The following is a 21,779-nucleotide window of genomic DNA, read 5'->3' on the forward strand; positions in this document are numbered from 1 at the left end:
AATTTACAACAAAAAATCTCACACTACTAATAATTAAAAGCTAGTAGACAGCGATCTGAGTTATGTATCAGATTTATGAGTCTCAGAGATCATTATGGAAATGAGTCTCATTATATGCTTTTTTACTTTTAGCTAATTGATCCCAACTGTTTTAACAGTATATCACCAGCACTGCATTCTTAAACTATCACATGGATTTTACCATGTGCTGTTGCGTGGGCTGATGGCTGAGTGTGTGAGAGAGAGTAACAACAAGCCTCTTGTACAGTACTAAAACCCCTCGCGGGTAGATTTCTTCATTTTTGGACAGCAGAGGCATCTTATTTGAAAGAACTGGCTTCTGAAAGTGGAATGGGTCCTCAGGAGTGGAGAATAAGAGGTATGCAATAATGTGTTCTACCTATAGGGTAGCACATTCATTGAGCAAACAGAGAAATAGTGATTCTCAGAAAATATTTCAGTTCAAGGTAAATATAGCTGAGTGATTCTATGTAGTATTGTTATTTGAGGATGAGTCGAGATGATTATTGGTGTAAAAAATATGGGATTCACTCAATTCAACACTTCAGACAAAATCAGGGCCAATGCAAGGACAAATGCAATAGGAAATGTTATTTGCTGATTTGATTTATAACTGGATACATTTTGTGGTGGTATAGAAATTTAGTAACTGCATGTTACAGTGTGATAAACATCACCAGAAATTCCTCCCAAAACTAAAGGCATTAGCTGTTTACTTCATATTCATATTTTCACCTTTTATAAGGTATGATTTAAAGAGCATTCATTATTTTAAACATTAGTCGTGTATCAAATGAAAACCCAACAAGTATGTAAACAAGAACCTTTACCTTTTCAATGTTTTTAGGTTATTTTAAAAGAATAAATGAAAAGGTATTTGGAATCAGAAACATGAAACACACCTTGATGTTAATTAAAAAACAACAACTTCAAACACTCATATCTGTAGATGGACATTCACCACTGTAGATCCTAATATGTGCATATTAATTAAAATTAATTAAAAAGAATGACACACTTTGGAAAAAAGTATACACACACACACACACACACACAAACGTAACATATACCTTGTATTATCAAGAACACTCTAAAAAGAAGGGTTCTTGAAAGATATTTCATAGATTGCGCAGTTTTTGCCACAACAATTTATACACAAAAATGATAGATGGCATGTTTCTTTGTAGATCTTTTTGGTCTGAAGATTGCATCAAAATAAAAAAGTAATAATAATAATTAATCAGAAAGCATGTGAAATCAGTCCTAGGTGCACCACAATATTGTTAATGATATTGGAAGGCCATAATCCTGCTGTCACATGCATGCATTGGTGCTCCATGGAGTCCTACTTCTTATTTTTGGTTATAGTTTAGAGAATTCTTTTGTGCCAAGTAGAAGTATTCTATGGCAGCTCCTCACAGTACCTTCTGTAAGAGTTCTATTAGACATCCTAATGTTTTTAATCTCCTACAAGGCCCCGGTGAAGAGCCCAGAACATTTAAGAGTGTGGAGGCAAAAGCTTGATTGCCTGTATGTTCTTATATAGTGTTCATTCAATCCAAAGTGTATTGGAAATCAGACCCATTTCTTTAACTTCTGGAGATATGAATAATAGAAAACTAAAGCTCTGATGAGAATCTGTAATCATTTGTTTACATCTGCATGGTTTGCAAAAAAAAAGATTGATTTTTCATTGTTGCATGAAAGATCTAAAATGTATTCAAAATGACTCAATACATACCTTACATTTCACAGCATCATGTACAGCCTGCTAAATGGGTGGCTGGGGAACCTTAAAGTATTCACTAAAGTCATGAAGGAAAATACTTCTTACTAATTTTATAGGCCAGTGAAACTGAGCCAAGAAGAATTCTTGAATCAGAATGTACATACATGTGGGGAAAATAGATTTGTTGCATCAGGTTTCACCCATGTCATTTGTGCACCAGTAAGGAGACATTTTTATTCCTGTTGGCTAACATTTGGCAGCCCAATCACAGATTTATCACACTGACCTAAATTCTCCTTCCCTCCCAACAGGTCACTTCACTGTGGCTTATTTGCTGTGTAAGAGTCTACACTCCTCCTCTCTCAGTGGTGCAACATCTCTTTTCCATGCTGTATTCACACTTGCTACCCGCAAGTGTGCCTTCTGCCTTTTTCAGAAGACTTTACAAATTATAAACATAACCAAATGCTATCAAATATATTGAGTGAGAAATCTAACTGTATTGCTGATGCTTTTTAAAATGTTGTTTATAAACTTGATACGGATTTGCAAAAGCAAACTTGACTAAAAGGAACATGAATTGGATTAAAATGAAAAGTGCCTTCTTTTCTTCTCTTCTCTTCTCTTCTCTTCTCTTCTCTTCTCTTCTCTTCTCTTCTCTTCTCTTCTCTTCTCTTCTCTTCTCTTCTCTTCTCTTCTCTTCTCTTCTCTTCTCTTCTCTTCTCTTCTCTTCTCTTCTCTTCTCTTCTCTTCTCTTCTCTTACTTCCGCAGCTGTTGTGGTCCCAGCATGACTTTATTGATAAAATTGACGATAGCTGTAGCAGGCTGTTCTGGGTCAAGCTCTGCAAACAGGTGACATACATTTCCCGAGCTACCGCTGCGCCGAGCCACAAAACCAAACATCCTAGAGAATGATGAAGAGATTCTAGGTGAATGAAACAATAAGTTGATCTTTAGTAAAAAGTGAGAAAACCTCCAAAATGAAATCAAATTGTAACATGTCTTTTAGTCAAGTTTGTCCTAAAGATGTACTGGACAAAGAAAATGGTAAGATGGCAGACATGTCATCCCGAACACATTGCAGAAAGCAATCTACACTATATGCAAGTGTCAAAACTCACAGACATGCAATCACATGCAAGGATAAACACACACAAACACACACACACACACACACACACACACAAAACCACATGTATCACTTACTTGTTTGAGCTTTTATCATTATTAGTCCACCTGGCACACAGATGTGCAGACACACACAGACACGCACAAATAAACACAGATACATACATATACAGTGCTACCTCAATAAAATCTGTTAGCATGTACAAAATAATTTAATTACACCATTTTTGGCAATACAGGCATTAATTTTAGAGCTAACATATTCATTTAGCATGCACATTAAGCATCATTGAAAATGTGAAAGCCATAGGCATTCATGTACTTTGTACAGTTACAGAAGTAATGTTAAAGAAAACAAAGCATACATGCTATAGGGCAAAACTTCACATTTATTTTGTTAGTTGTCACTACTCCACAGCACAGGTTCATGAATGCAAGAAGAAAGTTTACCTTTGACTTTGTGGATCTACACTGCTGAATGTGACACTATGGATAGGGTAATGTCTCCTGAAGAACAGCCTGAATGGGTGGTGGCATAAAGAAACAGATGGACATATGTTGCTGACTTTAGCCATTTATCCTGTTTCTTTATAGTCTCACACTTGGTCAGCCTCAAGGGCAAGCTGCTACATATCTAATTAGAACCAATAATGTCAGGCAGTGTGTGCGCCTGTGCAGGTGCATGAGTGCCTGGGTGTGTGCACACGTGTTCATGTATTTATGTGTATGTGTGCATATATATATGTGTGTGTGCGTGTGTGTGTGTGTGTGTGTGTGTGTGTGTAGGTGTGTGTGTGTGTGTGTGTGTGTAGGTGTATACCTGCGCTGATTGTCTGTAAGTGTGATGCCCTGTGTGGATACTTTGAAGTGAACAACTGTTGCTGAAGGACTGGGCTCCTGGATCTGAGTGCAGTTTATTGCCTTGGAGATAGCTTGTGGACCTGTCAAGGACTCTGTGTCTACAGAATTTAGGTAGAGGACGTTACAGGCTGCAACATGGAGAAAGGGAGATGGAGAGATAGAGAAATAGAGATTGCCATTAAAGTTTGAATTAGAAAAGGATTAGTAGTTACATATGCACACCTCATGGAATTTTGCCTGGAGAATCTAAAGGGGCTCCAATAATTGTTGGAGAAAGTTCTTTGCAGTTTTACACTGCCTGGCCAAAAAAAATGTCACACACTCTAATATTTCGTTGTACCGCCTTTAGCTTTGATTACGGCATGCATTCACTGTGGCATCGTTTCCACAAGCTTCTGCAATGTCACATTTATTTCTGTCCAGAGTTGCATTAATTTTTCCCCAAGATCTTGTATCGTTGATAGGAGATTTGGACCACTGCGCAAAGTCTTCTCCAGCACATCCCAAAGATTCTCAATGGGGTTCAGGTCTAGACTCTCTGGTGGCCAATCTATGTGTGAAAATGATGTCTCATGCTCCCTGAACCACTCTTTCACATTGATGGAATAACCTGATAATTCAGTATATTCAGGTAGTCAGCTGACCTCATTCTTTGAGCACATAATGTTGCTGAACCTAGACCTGACCAACTGCAGCAACCCCAAATCATAGCACTGCCCCCACAGGCTTGTATGGTAGGCACTAGGCGTGATGGGTGTATCACTTCAGCCGCCTCTCTTCTTACCCTGATGTGCCCATCACTCTGGAACAGGGTAAATCTGGACTCACCAGACCACACAACCTTCTTCCATTGCTCCAGAGTCCAATCTTCATGCTCCCTAGCAAATTGAAGTTGCTTTTGCTGATTAGCTTCACTGACAAGTGGTTTTCTTAAGGCTACAAAGCTGTTTAGTCCCAATCCCTTGAGCTCCCTTTGCACTGTGCGTGTGGAAATGCTCTTACTTCCACTATTAAACATATCCCTGAGTTCTACTGTTGTTTTTCTACGATTTGATTTCACCACATGTTTAAGTGATCGGCGATCACGATCATTCAAGATTTTTTTTTGATCACATTCCTTCCTTGATGTTTCCCCACTGTCCTTCCACTTTTTAATAATGCGTTGCACAGTTCTTAACCTGATTTTAGTTGTTTCAGCAATCTCCTTGGATCTTTTCTCTGCTTGATGCATGCCAATAATTTGACCCTTTTGAAACAGATTAACATCTTTTCCACGACCACAGGATGTGTCTTTTGACATGGTTGTTTAATAAATGAGAAGCTACTCACCGCATCAGTTAGGGTTAAATAACTTATTGCCATCTGAAACATAATCACCCATGCAGTAATTATCCAATGGGAGGCTCTTACCTATTTGCTTAGTTAAATCCAGGTGGTGACCTTTTTTTTTTTTGGCCAGGCAGTGTATTTCAAAATACATTGTTCAAAGTTAATGGTAATTCTAATGACTGCACACAATGTGCCTGTGTTCTGGTGTTCATAAGTGATACTAAAGGCTTGATATACACCAGCCAGTGTGAAATGCACCTATATTATGTATTCATAAAACTGCATCATTTGACCATGTTGCAGGAACACTCACCAGCTCCCTGTCTGAGAAGGTCTGCAGCTGTGCTGGTGTTACTGCCACTGTGCAACTCTTGCATTTCTCCTACAAGATCTTAAATCCACAGGCCAACATATACAAACCCACCGTTAGCACATAATGTTCAAGTCAGCTATATAGTAAGTCATGCTATATGTATGTATTGCATCATGGATAAGTGAGTGAGAGACCTTTATCTGGGATGTGTAGTTTGCAGGGCAGAGAGACAGGATTGATGGAGTGGTGATATACCAAACCAGATAGAGAGCCTATAAAGACAACCAAGAAAAGAGCACTTATGTCAGAAACAGGCCAAAAAGGCGCTGATGTGGACATAGCTGAATGTGGATATGGCTGATGTGGACATAGCTGAATGTGGATATGGCTGATGTGGACATAGCTGATGTGGATATAGCTGAATATGGATATGGCTACTTTCTCTCACCAAAGTATGTTTCATTCTGACACCCTTTGATTTTCACTCCTTTTGCTCCGCTCTCGATCAGGAAGTGCCTGACCAGCTGAGACTGTGAGGTGTGGCCATTGCCATGGTTTCTGGCATGTGGTGGGGGTGTTGCCACTTTTAGAGCCAATCCATATGCGCCCTGGAATGAGCTGCTGTCCCTTATTAGGAAACAGCCTGGCTCCTTATTCTTCAGAACTGCAATTGCTAGAAAGCATCAGTAAAAATAAAACATTGGCAAAAATGAATCACGTATGGAATTGGATCTGTATTTCACTAAAGAATGCTTATTGTTACATTTTTTTTTTTTATGTGCAATTTATTAATGTCCTGGTCACCCTTACCCTGGTCTCGGGAAATGCCAGGCTTGTACCAGAACTTGGAACTATCTTGCACAAACTTGGAGCTGACATGGTTCTCCAACTCCTCCAGGCCTCTTGAGGGTGCTGTTCTGGGCCTAGCTGAGGGAGGCAGTTCCTCTGCCATGGGTGAAAAGGAAACTTGTACTTGGGGGGGAGAAATGGAAGGTCCTGCAGTAACTGTGACTAAGGATGTACGAGAGGTGTAGTCCTGGAGAGGAGAGACACGCTGTTTTTCAGGGAGGGGGGGTTGTGGAGGGGAGGCTGGAATAGTAACAGCAGTGTACCCTGTGTATGGAACATGAGGCACAGCTAGAAGAGGGTAGCTGGATGAAGCTAAAGGAAATGAAGGTGTGGCATAACCATCAGGCACTGGGGAAGGACTTCTCAAATCACTGGTACTGCCCTCTTCATTGGATGAAGCTCTATCAGTCACAGGGGTCAATCTCAGTAAAGGAATCTCAGAGGAGGAGCTTCTTACTGAAGGACAAGAGGAAGGCCCAGGAGTGTTGGAGATGGATTTGGTGAGCAGGCACACATCATTGTTCTGTTCCATTGCCTGGCAGATGCTTGTAGACGGCACTAAGTCATTCTCTTTTCGCCGCCCGCCCAGTACAGGAGATTCCACATCCAGAGATGAGAGTGGTGGATCAGAGCTTGGGCTTAGCTCATTGAAGAGGGTTGTGGTGGATGCAGACTCAACAGCTCCATCCTTCATCTCAGATGTCTGAGTCTCTGGGGAGAGTGCCATCTCCTGAGCAGTAGTATCTCCAGCAGAGCCATGCTGAGGAAGAGGCTCCTCTTGGGGTACTTCACTCTGGTCTGTGTTCCCTGGCTCCACTGGCTCTGCACTGGAAAACCCACAGAAACTTTGAGAAGTACTGAACTCTGGCCTCAGCATAAAAGCACGTCTATTTATGCATATACTGTCTTTCACTACATAATACTCACATATACACAGGTGGAGGATGTTTAAAGCTGGCATAAGATTTACAGTAAATGCAATACCTATGTCAAGGTGGAATTAATGGACATAGTAGCTACCTGTCTCGGGACTGCAGAGAGACAGCCCCAATGCAATTTATTTCTAAGCCATTCCGGGATATTCTTTCTTCTGAATCATCCCGAGTGTCTTATGCAAAGCAAGACAGAGTAGATTAGGTTGTGAAGGTCATTTTGCATTGTCTTACATTATATGTTGTTATATAGTTGCTTGTAACAAATTTTAAAGTCAAGGCAAAGTTTAAAGTCATAGGTAAGTTGAAACTAAAACAAGAATAACAGTCTCTGAAAGCTCAGGAAATGCATAAACCTCACAAATCTGCTGTCAGTCTCTAGCATTGGACTAATACCTGAGTATCTATGGAACCTCCATTGCATCAGTGAGTTACATGATACACATGATGCTGCCACATACCTATATGGCTTTGATAGCGACTGGGCTGCCCTGCAGTGGATGGAGAGCTGTGAATGTGATGCTGGCTAAAACTCTCTCTCATTGGGGAAGGGGTGAAAGCCATAGGAGACAGGTTCAGAGACTGGCCCATGGAAGCATAGTCAGGATTCTCTCTAGCTTGGGAAGGGGAGCAGGGGCAGGGGGCATAGGGGCTGTTGTAACCACTGCTGTGGGGGCTTGGATATGGACCTGAGGGATGGTCTGGTAGGAGGTCAGATAAATCAACAGGTGGGTCTTGTTTAGAGGCAGAATGGCAGTGTCCATGTCCATAAGATGATGTCTTCGGTGGCATCACTGATCTGTGGCTCCAGTACTCTGGCCCTTGAGCTCTGTTGCAGTGAGACTCTATCCTTCTGTCTCTAGTCCAGTACACAGGCCCCTCTCTCCTACATCCAAACCCCTCCTGTGGAGGCCAAGGGACACCCTCAAACTGGTTCACTCGGAGAGGGTGGAGGGCAAGGTCCTCCCGCAGATGGGAGCAGTCTCTGCAGGAACAGGAAGTAGGCGGAGTCGAGCTGAAACGTAACTCACAGTAAGGACTAGGGGGCAGTGACTGGTGGGAGGATAGAGGAGGTGGAATGTGGGTGTGGCTGTGGGAGTGGGCAGAGAAGTGGAAGAGAGAACAAGGTTCCTCAGAGCCAAACAGACGGGCCTGTGTGGGCAGTGTGTGTGCGTGAGAAGTAGGGCATGTAAGTGGTGAGTGGTTATGTGGTTCCTGCGAGGGGTAAGCATAAAGGGGCCGAACTGCATGAGTGCATGGTTGACACCGCCCTCTCTCCCACAGAAGCCCCACCTGGCGGGTGGACAGCGGGGAGGTGTGGCTGCACGGGAGTGTGTGGTGTTTGGGATGGAGCACTTGGGGCCGAGTGCTGGGTAGGTCAGGCCCACAACACGTTTGAGGGCGGGAGTATGGCAGGGAACAGCAGGGACGCTCCACCCGTAGAGGGGAGCAGTCACCATCACCCAGTAAAGCTGTTTCTCTCTCCCTCTCTCTCACACTCTGCTTCTCCCTGTCTCTCTCACGGCCTTCTTGCTGGGGGCGGGAACTAGGCAGAGGTGGGGGTGGCTCCTCCAAAAGGTCGGAGGGGGCAGAGGAGAGCCCTGAGTCAGAGCTGGGAGAGAGAGTCTGGAAGGTCTGTATGGAGGTGCCTGTGGAGGGGGCGATGGTTGGCGGGCAGCTGTTGGAGCTCGAGAGGGGAACACGTCGCTTCTTCACCTGAGCGTACAGGCTGCCGTCGAGGGGACCCCGCGTGTGACAGATATCTGCATAACACGCACAAACACAGCAGGATCATCTTTTGCAATGTGTGAGTGTGTGCAGTGGTTTGTCTGTGTTGAGCTAGCTCTGCATCAGTTGGGGTGCTCCGTTTGTGTTTTTTGGACTGCAATGTATCTGGGAGGGACACTTAGACACCTGTGTGTAAGGTTTGCGTTGTGTATGTTCTTGTGTGGGCCATACCCTCTGTGCTGTCCTGATGGTAAAGATTAAAGTTTTCATATGAGTCCCAGCGTACTACTGGATCTGTGCAGCTGAAACCCACCTTCCTCCCTGGGTCATTTTTCTCTACCTCCCTACCTGAGTGCACATACACACACACAGACCTCAGTTATGACCAAACCTCAGAAAGTGATTGTAGATAGCAGTGACAGAAGGTTATTAGATAATAAGAACAGCACCTCTAGCCTGCTCTGGACCAGGGGAAAACACCAGCTCTACTGTGGCATCATCTGGGTAACGGTCATCTATAACAACCCACAAGAATAATGATTAAACACACCTGTGGGTGTGCTTAGCATTTAGGTCATGCTTAGGTCATTTTTCTAATTAATTTTCAATGACATGGTGTGTGTGTGTGTGTGTGTGTGTGTGTGTGTGTGTGTGTGTGTGTGTGTGTGTGTGTAAAATGTGTGGATCTATACCTAAAATGTGTGGATATATACCTGTGCACGCATGGTCCAGCTCCTTTTTCCCAAACCAAAGCTGGGCTCCGTGAACAGTGCAGGTATGAAACTGCACTCGAAATACACACTCTCTCTCACACAGACCTGAATGGCGGTGGTAACACTTCACCTAGAGAGAGAGGCACAGGAGACAAACAGGGAGAGCTCCTGTAGCTTATCATGTGGAGGAAAGCATTACTAACACAGACATCATAGCTTATCAGGTAGAGCACTGTGCTAATACATACGTTGTAGCTCATCAGGTAGAGCACTGTACTAACACAGATGTCGTAGTTCATGGGTATAGTGTATAGTAAGGTGCTACTAACACAGTGGTTTTGAGCCCCAGCAGCACACGTACAGCTGCACAGATATGTAAGTGGCTCTACGGAGAGTTAACCTAATGTACTAATGTAAATTAAAGAAAGCACATGGAGAATATGTAAGACAATGAGAGAGAATCTGATTATGTCTAATCACTTATTTCATGTAGCATTTTCACTTCACAAGAAGTAACAATTATTGATTTTTTTTTTCATATATTTGGCAAGGCAAGTGGATGAGAGGGCATAGTAACATGAATGCTATTGTAAGTTAAGGAATGTTTCATACCATAACATCCCCCTTCAACTGTAGAGCTGGTTCTATCCTGATACAGAGAGTTCTGTTCCTGGAGCCATCAATATTGCTGCAGCACACAAACAAACAGGTGCATACACAAACACACACACACACACACACACACACACACACACACACACACACACACACACACACACACACACAGAGGTAAGAGGTCAGACGTTTGCTGCATCTGCACACATAGTGGTCATATATCTATACCGAGGTTCATTGAACTTACTATATGCTTGAGGTGTACACCAACTTCAGAGACTGGTAGATCTTCAGAAAAGGAGCATAACCTGGAGGGGAGATTAAAGGGGAGCACAACATAAACAACACAGTTGCTAACTCCATCTTTTTACAGAGGAAGAATATGACTGCTGTAGTGCTGTTTTCCACTCTCCTGTGGAGTGTATTTGTGTACCTCCTCCTGGCTGGTAGTTGGGCAATTCTGGAATATGAACCTGGTACAGGAGCAAAGGAGAGCTGTTGATCTTGATGGTGCCCGACAGAAGCCCAGCAAAATAATAAATGTATCTGTGTGGATGGGAAACATATGAATCATATGAGTATTCTGCCCTTGTTTAAGATTACAATTTGATATAACAGAATCACAAGGAAGTGGTGGGGAAAATTACCTGTTTTGAGATGGCTGTAGAGAGGAGGAGATTTTTTCCTCACAGAACTTTCTCATGGCAACAGTGGTGAGAGCCTGATCTGCCCTACAACCCACATGGACATACGGAAATGTACCAGTCATTAACATGCATATCCTGGGGCAACACAGTAGTCCCTGGGCATGTATAAGTGTTTACCCAGCTGATATCTTGCTGTAGTGCATGTAAGCTGCTGTTATCACTCCTGTTTTTCCTCTGTTTCCCTGATAAAATTTAAAATGGTTAAATTCAGTTTAAACTGATCAAATTACCCGGGGTCATTTGCTAGTGTTCATGTTTGACTTTGACCTCTGACCTTGCAGTGAAGTACAATGACATTGTGGGGGTCAGAGTTCAGCCAGCGCTCCATGGACTTGCACACAGAGCATATCTTATCCAGAGGTGGGGCGTGTAGGTCCGGCCAACCAAACTCCTCAACCTGAGAAGTCAAGGATGGTGTTGAAGAAGAATTTCAGGAGAGCAAACCCTTTAAGACTGAGCCTCAGAGCAAGCATTCGGGGAGACTCCTTGTTAGGTTTAGGAGCATGGAATAACTTTATAATCTTACCTTGGGGTTTAATCTGCAAATGTCATGACGCTTCTCGGACAGATTAATGACCTGAAAGATTGCGCATTTACATTTATGGCATTTAGCAAATGCTCTTATCCAGAGTGACTAAAAAAATAGCTTTAGTTGTCTACTCAAAGTATCCTAAGTTAGAACAAATAGGTTAGAGTCCAAAAATACCATTAACCAAGACATTGCCAGAACCAAGTGTCAGTGCTGAAACCTAGAATGAGAGATACAATACAGTACAATGCTATAGAATACAGCACAATTCGAGAGCAATTACTAAACAACACAGGGCAAGTGCAAATAAAAATTCTTCTTACAAGTGCCTGATTAGGTTTAATTAAAGTGCTTTTGTAGAAAAGTATATAGGTCTCTTAAAATAAACAATGATATGTTTTAACTATTGTTACTGATCATTACATTACAATTTACGAATCTACAATGATAAAAATACCTTACCATAAACTTATCCTGATGCTTAGATTTCAACATGGCTGCGACTTCCCTCAGGTTGGTGCGATAACGGTGTTCTTCCAGGTTAGGTAGGAAAAAGAGTGAGATGATCTTCTCAGTGATGTAGATGAGATCAAAGTCGTAATGGCTCTCCATTACTCGCTCCATCACGTGCTCCACGTTGTCACACCTTTGCAAACAACTGATGGGTTACAGTCACACCCAAGCCTTTTGTGTGCATTAAAGCAACCATCCTTAATCAGCCATCATATTTTCTCCATACCTGGGAGGAGGGTTCCTCTGGTTTTGGAATGACTGAAGGAGAAGAAGAGAGAAACAGAGAGGAAGAGACAAGTAAGACACATATCACCTAAATAGACTTGACATGCTTAATACGCCAGCACTGCATTTCTGCCTCTCTCAGCGACCGATGTGGAGTAATACTGAAGGAAAGGCTACAGGCCTACTCACAACACCTGTGGCTCCAGCACAAGGGATGGAGACCTGACAGAGTAAGAGAGAGCAAGAGATAGATAGATAGATAGATAGATAGATAGATAGATAGATAGATAGATAGATAGATAGATAGATAGATAGATAGATAGATAGATAGATAGATAGATAGATAGATAGATAGATAGATAGATAGATAGATAGAGAAACCCTTCTCTGTATCTGTATGTTTGTGACTATACCTTTATTCCTGTGAAGCTAAGAAATAGTCTCTAAACATTATCGATGACTGCAAACTAAAGAAAAGTTGCCCTGTGCACCAGTATGACTCTGAACCAGTGAAAATTAAAATGCCATTTTCAGCAAAGCACTTTCACTCTATCATTCATTGTTTATATTGAGAGACCAAAAGTTTTATATTCCAAAACCATGGTATAAGAAGAAAATAACATATGAAATATATCAAATAATAGCTCTGACTTCAGGTAGACGAGAACTAGGTGATAGTTGCACAAAATTGATAGCTGCACTGCTTTACACAGAGAGAAACACGTACTGAGCAGAGCAAAGAAGAACCTGTCATCCAACATTCCAGAAGGACAAGACAGTAGCACAGCTGAATGTGTTCAGGGTGAAGAGCTATAATATTCATCACACAGTGTGCTGCAGAATGTGGTCTGAGTGAAAGGCTATAATATTCATTACCCAGTTTGCTGCAGAATGTGGTAAAAATGAAGAGCCATAATATTCATCATCCAGTCTGATTTTCCACGTTTTTTTGTGTTCTGAATTTCTGGCCAGAACATTGGCAAATCAAAATGAAAGATCACACCTCACTGCCAATTACATTGGTTCCTCCTGAGCGCTCATAAACCATACTACACAGACACACATGCACACACAGCAGACAGACAGACAGACACACAAACACACACACACACAGCAGGCAGACAGACAGACAGACAGACAGACACACAAACACACACACACACACACACACACAGCCGGCAGACAGACAGACAGACAGACAGACACACAAACACACACAAACACAAACGAACATACACACAGGCACACATGTACATGCAGACACAGACACACACACAGACACACATATACCCTCTGGCTAAATGTTGGGCAACGTCTCCAAAGATAAAAACATGAAAGAAGAAGGCAGATGAAAGATAGCAGGTGAACTAAATTGTGCATAAATAAACTAGTGCTTATATTTTACTAGAGAGAATTTTTAATTAAAATTATCCATACCAATGTAACAGAAGACACACAACCAAATGTCAGTCTTACTGTTGAGAGTATATTTTGTCTAATAAATATGGAACAACTGACCTCAGTTTGCAGGCAGGGATATGCTAGAGCTGAAGGACTTATAGCCACTGCTTGCATAAGGATGGAGGTCACACACACACACACACACACACACACACACACACACACACACACACACACACACACACACACACACACACACACACACACACACACACACACAGTATCCCTTGGTTTTAAAGATATCCTCTGGGTCTTCATTAGAATTATTGTCACACTGGGAAACATCTGCTAATGATGAACACTTTTATTAGGTGTGCATGGATTAAATGTGCATGGATGTGTTTGTCCTTGTTTACCTCCACTTTGTATCATATCAGTCTTAGATGAGAATATGTTCTCTCTGCTTCAGACCAATCTAAAATCATTGCAACTCACTATTACATTGAGTCTGTTGGAGCACTTCAGTAGAATGAGATCAGTTGGGACCTGCATAACAGAACTTCTGCAGCCTAGCCAACAAAGTGAGACACATTTATCTGTCAAAAAGCACTAAATGGATGCCATGTTCACTGAAAATTACAACAGTTTTTTGCACTGAAAAACAAAGAATCAAATTATTGTTTAGTTTATCAAGTGTGAGACTGCAGGGCAGCCTTAATCAAATACTGAAACAGTAACTGCACATGTATAGTTATATGTGTATAGGGGGTAGGAGAGGTGTAGAGGATATGGAGATGAGAGAGAAGGAGTGAGAACTGGAGTAGAGTACAGAGAGATGATTAGAGAAAAACAGGAGTAAATAAAAAGTCTAAGAGGCTCTTTGGCAAGGAGAATGAAACAGAAAGAGATATAGCTAGATAAGGGATACAAAGAGAGATAAAAAGAGAAACTGAGAACAGCTGATAGTACCATAGAGGCAGATGAGTGAAATGCTTGCTGGCTTATGGCTATTTCCATAAGTCTATTTCAGATATTCAGCTGGTCTGAGCTGCTTCCGGTGTATGTGCACAGTGGGTTGTAGACTGATAAATGTCAATAATTCTGCAACACTATAAATGAGAATTTCATAGGTCATTGTTGTTTAGGCTAGACAGAAAATGAGTCCAGAATGTATAATGAGACACATAAGAGTTCCTTTACTGCATCCTGTCTCAGCAGGATAATAACAGAACTCCACCCTCCCCTCAAACACCCTCCCCCCAAATCCTACACTATAAAAAAAATTAACACTCCTACACTGGCATTATTGAAAGAAAAGTTGAATAGATATTCTTCATCAACTTTCTCTTTGCAAACAAAATGTGCTCCAAAAACAAATCAACATGAAAACTAAATAGAAATCACCTCATCTCTACCATTTTATCAGAAGGAAAATGCAAAGGTGTTTTTACCTTTAGGAGGAGGGTTCTTCACCCTTGTCCCTGACGACAGTTCAGAGAGTGGTGTGAGCACACTCTTTTCCTGCACTCGCCTATGCTACACCCCCCACCCTCTCTCCCCAACCCCAGCACCACCCACCCTTACTCCTCACTCTCAGCACAGGGTGACAGAAACCAGAGAATGGCGACCAGTGGTTCCACTTGGAGATTTTACTATGAGGGGGAGTGTAACAGCTGCATTCCTGCAGTTTGAGTGTTTGTTATGTGACATATACCAGTACTGACTATGAGTTTCCATGGACTTATTGATCCACATTTCCAGGATGATTGTGTTAATGCAGCAATATGATAATCCTCATCATATATAACATAACAGCATAATAAGATCAAGAGCTCTATAATGGAAAGTTACAGAATATAACACAGTCATGCATACACACATGTAAACAATAATTATAATATAAAACCTATTCATCTCTCTTATACCATAGTTGCTGTCATTTCTATAAACTGTATAATTATAAACTTGTGTCTAATTCTCTACACATAAACTGTTAAATTATTATCTCTTGAAATATGCAATACTTAAGAATATTTTATGTTTGAACCTGAATGAAATATCTTCTATATCTCAGATGAAGTCTGTAGATTGCCTTAATGGCTAGATTCACTATGACAAAGTAAATGTACTTACATGTGTTTGCTGTTCATTACAATGACCAGGAGATGGTAACAGATCAAATATTCAACTAAATGACAGCTATATGTTAATTTAGTGCTATATTTAATTTTAGTTTCTTTAATTTATAAGAAAATGTAATTATATTTAATTTGATTTAATTTAGTACTTCTTTAACTGATGCTGCAAATGGTGGTTGGAGTGACGGGGCAGCAGGCTTACCTTTGTTTCACAGTTATTACGAACTGCAGTTTTGCATTCTGCAAGAGAAAATAAAACTAAATCAGTATATTCTATAAAATTACAACAACAACAACAAAAACAACAACAACAATAATATCATAATACTTATTTTCTCATACCTAAGATCACTGTATAAGGCAAAATACAAAAAACTAATAAAACAAAAAAGATGGATTAAGTAGGAAAGTTGAAGTGTTGATAAAAAAGAAGCATTTTAATCTGGGCTTTGAAAGCCGAGTGTAAAGGACAGTGTGGAAAAGGTAGAAAGGTTGAAAGGTAAAAAGATAGTATGAATGCTTGGGGGCCATGACACTTAAGGATCTGATGATCACCCCCACCCTCCCGGATTTCTGGTACAGTTAGGAGTCCACTGCCAGGTGACCTCAATGTGTGAGAATGGCTGTGGGGCTAAAGGAGCTCAGCTACAGAAGCTGCACATAAACTGCATTTGTAAGCAAGGAGGGGGTTAAATTTAATGTGCTGTGTGACTGGGAGCCAATGTAGCTGAAAATAAACAGGGGAGATTTTTTAGTGTGAGAAAGAATTCTAGCTGTTGATTTTTAATATATTGCAGGGGACATAAGGTTGTATCAAGAAGTATAATAAAGAGTGAATTAAATACTCAAGGTGGGAAAAGATGAAAGCAAGGGACAGAGTTTTTGCATTAGTCTAAATAAGGGGCAAAGGCAGATGGAAATATGCACACTTTTCAGGGACCTAGTGTGGTTTTCAGCAGAGTGGAAACAAATATTACACACAAAGCGCGAACTTCTGAGGATGATTTAACAGTCACTCATTCAGTTTATTGTAAAGTCTGAGAGTCTTATTCCTATAGATTTAGAGCCTGTTTAGCATAATTCTGGTTCAAAAAGTTAGAATGCATCCCATGTTTGATGTCATAAATACAGAATATGAGTGAAGGGGTGGAAGAGTAGTGGTAGTTTTTGTGTTTTGTCTGTGTAAACTGAAGACCATGGCAGCAAATGATATCACCAAAGGACAGAAGATTATGAATAGGAGGGGCCCAAGGACTGATCCCTGGGGAACTACTTCTGTTATTTGCCTCAATGGCAGATATATTTTACTAAAACAACAAACTGAAATCTATTTGTTATATAGAAAATAAACCACAAAATAGCAGGTTATTCTATTATTCTATAATCTATTGGTTATACCAACAGCAGAAAGATGGGAAAGGAGTGTCAACATTTACTGTACAGCACTTAAATATAATAGGAAGAGAAGATTATTATGAACATGACAGAGAACTGACTCTGTGTTGTTCATGGGTCAAAAACTAGATTGAAAAGGTTTGAATAAATTGTTACTGGCTAAGAAAGAGAGGCTACAACTCTTTCCAACAATGTGGATATAAAGAGAATATTAGAAATTGATCAGTAGTGTTCAGGATTCGCAGTATCAAAGCCAGAGTAGATCAGTATATTCATATTTATGTTATGCATATGCCTGTGTGTGTGTGTGTGCGCATCACCTTTACAGTAGGCTTCATCACAGTCTAGGGCCTGGCCACACACAGAACAGTGGTGTTTCTTCTTAGGCTTCTGCCCTTGGAAAGAATGTGATTCAACCTTTCCTAACTAACACACACACACACACACACACACACACACACACACACACACACACACATACACACACACACAGAGTCAGAATAACTCTTTCTGTTCTGGAGGATTCCTTTACACAAATAAGAGTCAGAAGAAAACATAACTCCAGCAACTCATGTTCAACACTCTCCCTCTCCCTCATACATATGACAATACTACACTCACAAGCAAAGGTTTTAAAAATTTGCTTGCTCAGAAATAAATAAGCTAATACAGAGTGTTTGGGAAAATATCCCATTCTGAAGAAGGTTGCACTATAAAGAAATCCCATTCTATGGCAATGTAAAAAAACACACAGACATCTGATAATTTCTGATTATAACATCAATCATTTTTTGATGTTTAATTCATGACATCTACACAAAAATAACTAAATATACCATTGAAGCTACATGCATTTTCTGAATTTTTATAAGCAATGGTTACTATGCTAATAGGAGCGACAAATATGTGTGAAGCAATTATTTTCTTTGATTTTCTTTTCTTACTTTTCTCCCCTAAATGTTCTTCTCTCATATATATATATATATATATATATATATATATATATATATATATATATATATATATCAGCAGTGCAAGCAAAGTGCAGCTGAATTAGTAGTAGAATGAGCCAGTTTATATATGAAAAAGTAGCTGTTTAAACCATAACATTGATTCCACAGTGTTTTATTGTGGGGTTGTGCATTTTCAACAAAACAAAACTTCTCAGTAAGTAAAATTTGCAGGAAAAAAAACATTGGAAATCTACAATTAATAAAGCAAATTCCCTGTGTATATCATGAAACTTTTAACAGCAAAACAAGTTCAGTCAGCTGTGTGTTAAATAAACAGTGTTGTGTTTCTATCATTCAGCAACTATATCAGGAGCCTGGGCATTGGATGTGTGAGCTAAATACACAAAAGGCTGACAAGCTGTCTGAAACAAAATATTACTCTGGCTGTTTTGATACAAATACCAAATGATGGGACTGTAGTTACAGTCTGCTTGGGTATTTCTCTTAATGTCTGAAACAACTCATCAGGAGATCTAGGGTTGGATGTCTTTCATTTTACAATAGCGCCATCTACTGAATGCAACTCTGCTGTTTTGGTCTTATGACAGAAGGACATCCAGTCTAGTGTGTGCCATGCCATGTTAGGTGTCTTATTAAGCATCTAGTTTGCTGCTGGAGGCAATTCTACTGAACCTAGTCCACACTACAGGAGGCTGGGACAGCTTTGGCTGCATATTCGCCTCCACCCTTTTGCCTCTCTGCAGCCAAATCTAGGCTCATGACTAAAGCATTTCCCCCTGTGTTTCCCTCCCCCCATACACACAGCCCAGTTGGGCTTGCTTGTGAGAAGCCCTGGTGTTTGAAACTTGACATGGAGAGTTTAAGAGGGAGGGGTATAGAGAGAGAGAGAGTGTATGTGTGTGTGTGTGTGAGAGAGAGAGAGAGAGAGAGAGAGAGAGAGAGAGAGAGAGATTTCTGTTCTGTCTGTGGTAAATTTTGCTGTTGACATTTTGAAGTGGCCACGAAACTTGGCCTTGTAACTGGAACTCTCAGCCCAGTTACTGCAACAGAGATGCAGCGCGCGCACACACACACACACACACACACACACACACACACACACGCAAAAAAAAAAAAAAAAAAAAAAAAAAAATTCCAGGCAGGAGTAGACGGGAGCAGGTGGGAAGTGCATGCCTTCAGGTTGGTATGCTTCCACCAACCCAGAATTCCAGTGTTTATTTTTACCCTGCCTGTGTGACCACAGTATCTCTTGGAAAACTCTAGTGTTTGTGGCACAGTTACAATGCTTTGTGTTAAATCATTTTCCGCTACATTGATATAATAGACAGGATCTGCTTAGGGCATGCTGGAATGGCATAGAAGCATGTACATTCACTTTTCAAAATGTGTTTTTTTGCTACATAGTGGTAGAATATGAATAAATCAATTGTCCATGTCCAGCAGGTCAGTAGCGTGTAACTGAAGTCTTTATGAAGTCTTTTCATTACCTTTATCTTATAGTTAATTCACCAGCTTTGTTTATGTTTACACATGCACATACATAGACCACTTAATATCTCATTTCTGGTGGTGTGGCTGTTAGAATAAACTAAAGTCATTTAGGCCCACTAAAGCCAGCCTGGAGCCATGCAACTGACAAGGCCTTATTAGAAATCCAGCACTTGTCACACACAAACACACACACGCACACACACACTCACGCATGCATGCACGCATTTGGCATAGATTTTAAAACAAGAATTGCAGTGTATAAAAGAACAGTCTTAAAGAGATAAACACACAGCATTCATGGACATCTTCACAGGTATCACACTACAACTAGCAACACGCTGGAAGCACTCTGATACCAGCCCTTCATGAGAAATCCTACACTTAATTTTTTCTGCTTTGCTCCAACTATGAAAACATCTCTCTGTGTTGATGTAAATACTGCAAACTTACTACATATAGATTGCATAACCTGTACCGTATGACCCCTTTTAAACACACGTGTGCACACACACACACGCACGGTGATAGATAGATAGATAGATAGATAGATAGATAGATAGATAGATAGATAGATAGATAGATAGATAGATAGATAGATAGATAGATAGATACAGAGAAGAGAGAGAGAGAGAGAGAGAGAGAGAGAGAGAGAGAGAGAGAGATAGAGCTACCTCTGTAAGGCTGAGGATCTCTGTATCCTCAACGCAGTCTCGTGTTTTGGGGGTGTCGTCAGATAGTTGGGAAGTCTTCTCCCTCACCCGCCACTGTTCACTAAACACGCAGCCCATCCCTCCAGCTCTACGTCTCTTTACCCGTCTTTCTTTTCTACTCTTCTTCAGACCTTATTTCTTGCGCTTGCTCCCAGTCTGCCAAGCTTGTCTCCAGCACTTTAAAACCCTTGCATCAGTGCACATAGATGTTCTTCTTCCAATAGGCTTTCCTCCACAGCTCCCCTGCCCTGTTCGTTCTCCTCTGCGTTCCTCTAGTCTCAGAACCTGCTTGTCTTTCTCTCTCTTCCTTCTTCGTTCATTCACTGTCCACTTGCAGCGTGGGATAAGCCCTGCCTTCTGCTGTTGGCCATGCACATTCTCTCCCTCTTCCTCGCTCACCCTAGGTGTTCCCCCTGTGCCTGCTTCTCGCACTCTCCCACATGCATTCTGAGGGTCCAGCGTCTTCCCCTCTCCTCTCTGGTGTTGCCCCCCACTCTCACCTCTCTCTCTATCCCTTTCTCTCTCTTTCTCTCTCTCTCTCTCAGCTGTTTTTGGAAGCCTTACGTCAGGATCTTCCCCCCACTTTGGCATTCAGCTTCGTTCACCCACAGGGAGTCATCACACACACACACTTGTACTACAAAATTTCTCCAACATAACCAACACCCTCTGCACACTCTGTCTCCCTTGCTTTCCCCAAGCACAGATCTCCATGCATACAAAAAGAAACGTTATGTGCACTGTTCACTTTCTTGTTTTTTTCCTTCTCATCATTTCCAGCATTCAGCAGCAGCAGACAATGATGGTTTCTGTTCTCATTGCTTTGCCCATATCCGCTTTACACCCAATACTAGTCTTAATGTCATTGTGTGGTCGTGTAAAGTGAGTTCTGAGCAATGAAAAGAAAGAAATGGTATAGTTTTGCATAGAAAATGTTGCTGGTTGGTTAATGCACTCATTAACCAACCAGCAACATTTTCTATGCAAAACTATACCATTTCTTTTAATATAAATATATCCATATATATTAATTAAATTATATATTCATTAAGCACTGCAAAGTGCCAAACACATGTATAAAATTAAGCATTTAAACTATCCGTTTCAACTTATTTTAAAGTTAAGTCAGTGCTGTTTCCTCTAGAAAGTGATTCTGACCACTGTGAGGTCCCATGCTCAACTCAAGACCTCCACTGAGCACCAACTGTACTTCTCCACAGACAACAGATACAACAGCCTGAAGCACTCAACACAGCAGGAGACAACAGTAAAACACACACCCAGTATGCATCTGTCACTAGAGCCTGAAAACACACAAGACTTACATGCTCCTTTGTGTTTCAATCACAGTCAGCATGTTCACACTGCACACAGTATAACAAATATTAGACTGAAAATTTACCAAAGGATGGCATATTGCAAGAACATACAGCTCCAAAACACCCTCCTACATAAAAGTCTGTTACTGTCTGTTTGT

General features: G+C 41.1%; 1 protein-coding gene across 6 annotated transcripts; it reads right to left on the minus strand.

Moving 5' to 3' along the window:
• Positions 1 to 2,465: 2,465 nt before the first annotated feature.
• Positions 2,466 to 20,779, minus strand: tns2b (tensin 2b). Of its 6 annotated transcripts, none has more exons than XM_035524552.1 (25): positions 20,264 to 20,779; positions 17,448 to 17,553; positions 15,935 to 15,972; positions 12,195 to 12,226; positions 11,918 to 12,101; positions 11,453 to 11,503; positions 11,201 to 11,323; positions 11,044 to 11,108; positions 10,867 to 10,950; positions 10,653 to 10,765; positions 10,467 to 10,527; positions 10,217 to 10,292; positions 9,605 to 9,734; positions 9,341 to 9,406; positions 9,123 to 9,239; positions 7,625 to 8,926; positions 7,252 to 7,339; positions 6,193 to 7,058; positions 5,831 to 6,055; positions 5,577 to 5,654; positions 5,383 to 5,460; positions 3,700 to 3,868; positions 3,330 to 3,398; positions 2,958 to 2,987; positions 2,466 to 2,655 (listed from the first exon to the last, which is right to left on the minus strand). In XM_035524552.1, the coding sequence occupies exons 1-25, from the start codon at positions 20,378 to 20,380 to the stop codon at positions 2,511 to 2,513; spliced, it is 4,413 nt and encodes a 1,470-aa protein (XP_035380445.1). In that variant the 5' UTR covers positions 20,381 to 20,779; the 3' UTR covers positions 2,466 to 2,510. The 6 variants fall into 6 exon arrangements, with proteins under 6 accessions (XP_035380445.1, XP_035380444.1, XP_035380447.1 ...); XM_035524551.1 differs by having other exon boundaries at positions 2,466 to 2,676; XM_035524554.1 differs by lacking the exon at positions 2,958 to 2,987.
• Positions 20,780 to 21,779: the final 1,000 nt, after the last annotated feature.

This window comes from Electrophorus electricus, chromosome 3 (genome assembly GCF_013358815.1).
Source record: "Electrophorus electricus isolate fEleEle1 chromosome 3, fEleEle1.pri, whole genome shotgun sequence".
Lineage (NCBI taxonomy): Eukaryota > Metazoa > Chordata > Actinopteri > Gymnotiformes > Gymnotidae > Electrophorus > Electrophorus electricus.

Excerpts from the sequence above, each read along its gene's own strand:
- tns2b (XM_035524551.1), bottom strand. The coding sequence starts at position 20,380 with ATGGGCTGCGTGTTTAGTGAACAGTGGCGGGTGAGGGAGAAGACTTCC. Across the intron at positions 12,227-15,934 it reads GTAATAACTGTGAAACAAAG|TCATTCCAAAACCAGAGGAA; the intron begins GTAAGCCTGCTG and ends CTTCTCCTTCAG. Across the intron at positions 11,324-11,452 it reads TTTGCAGATTAAACCCCAAG|GTTGAGGAGTTTGGTTGGCC; the intron begins GTAAGATTATAA and ends TTGACTTCTCAG.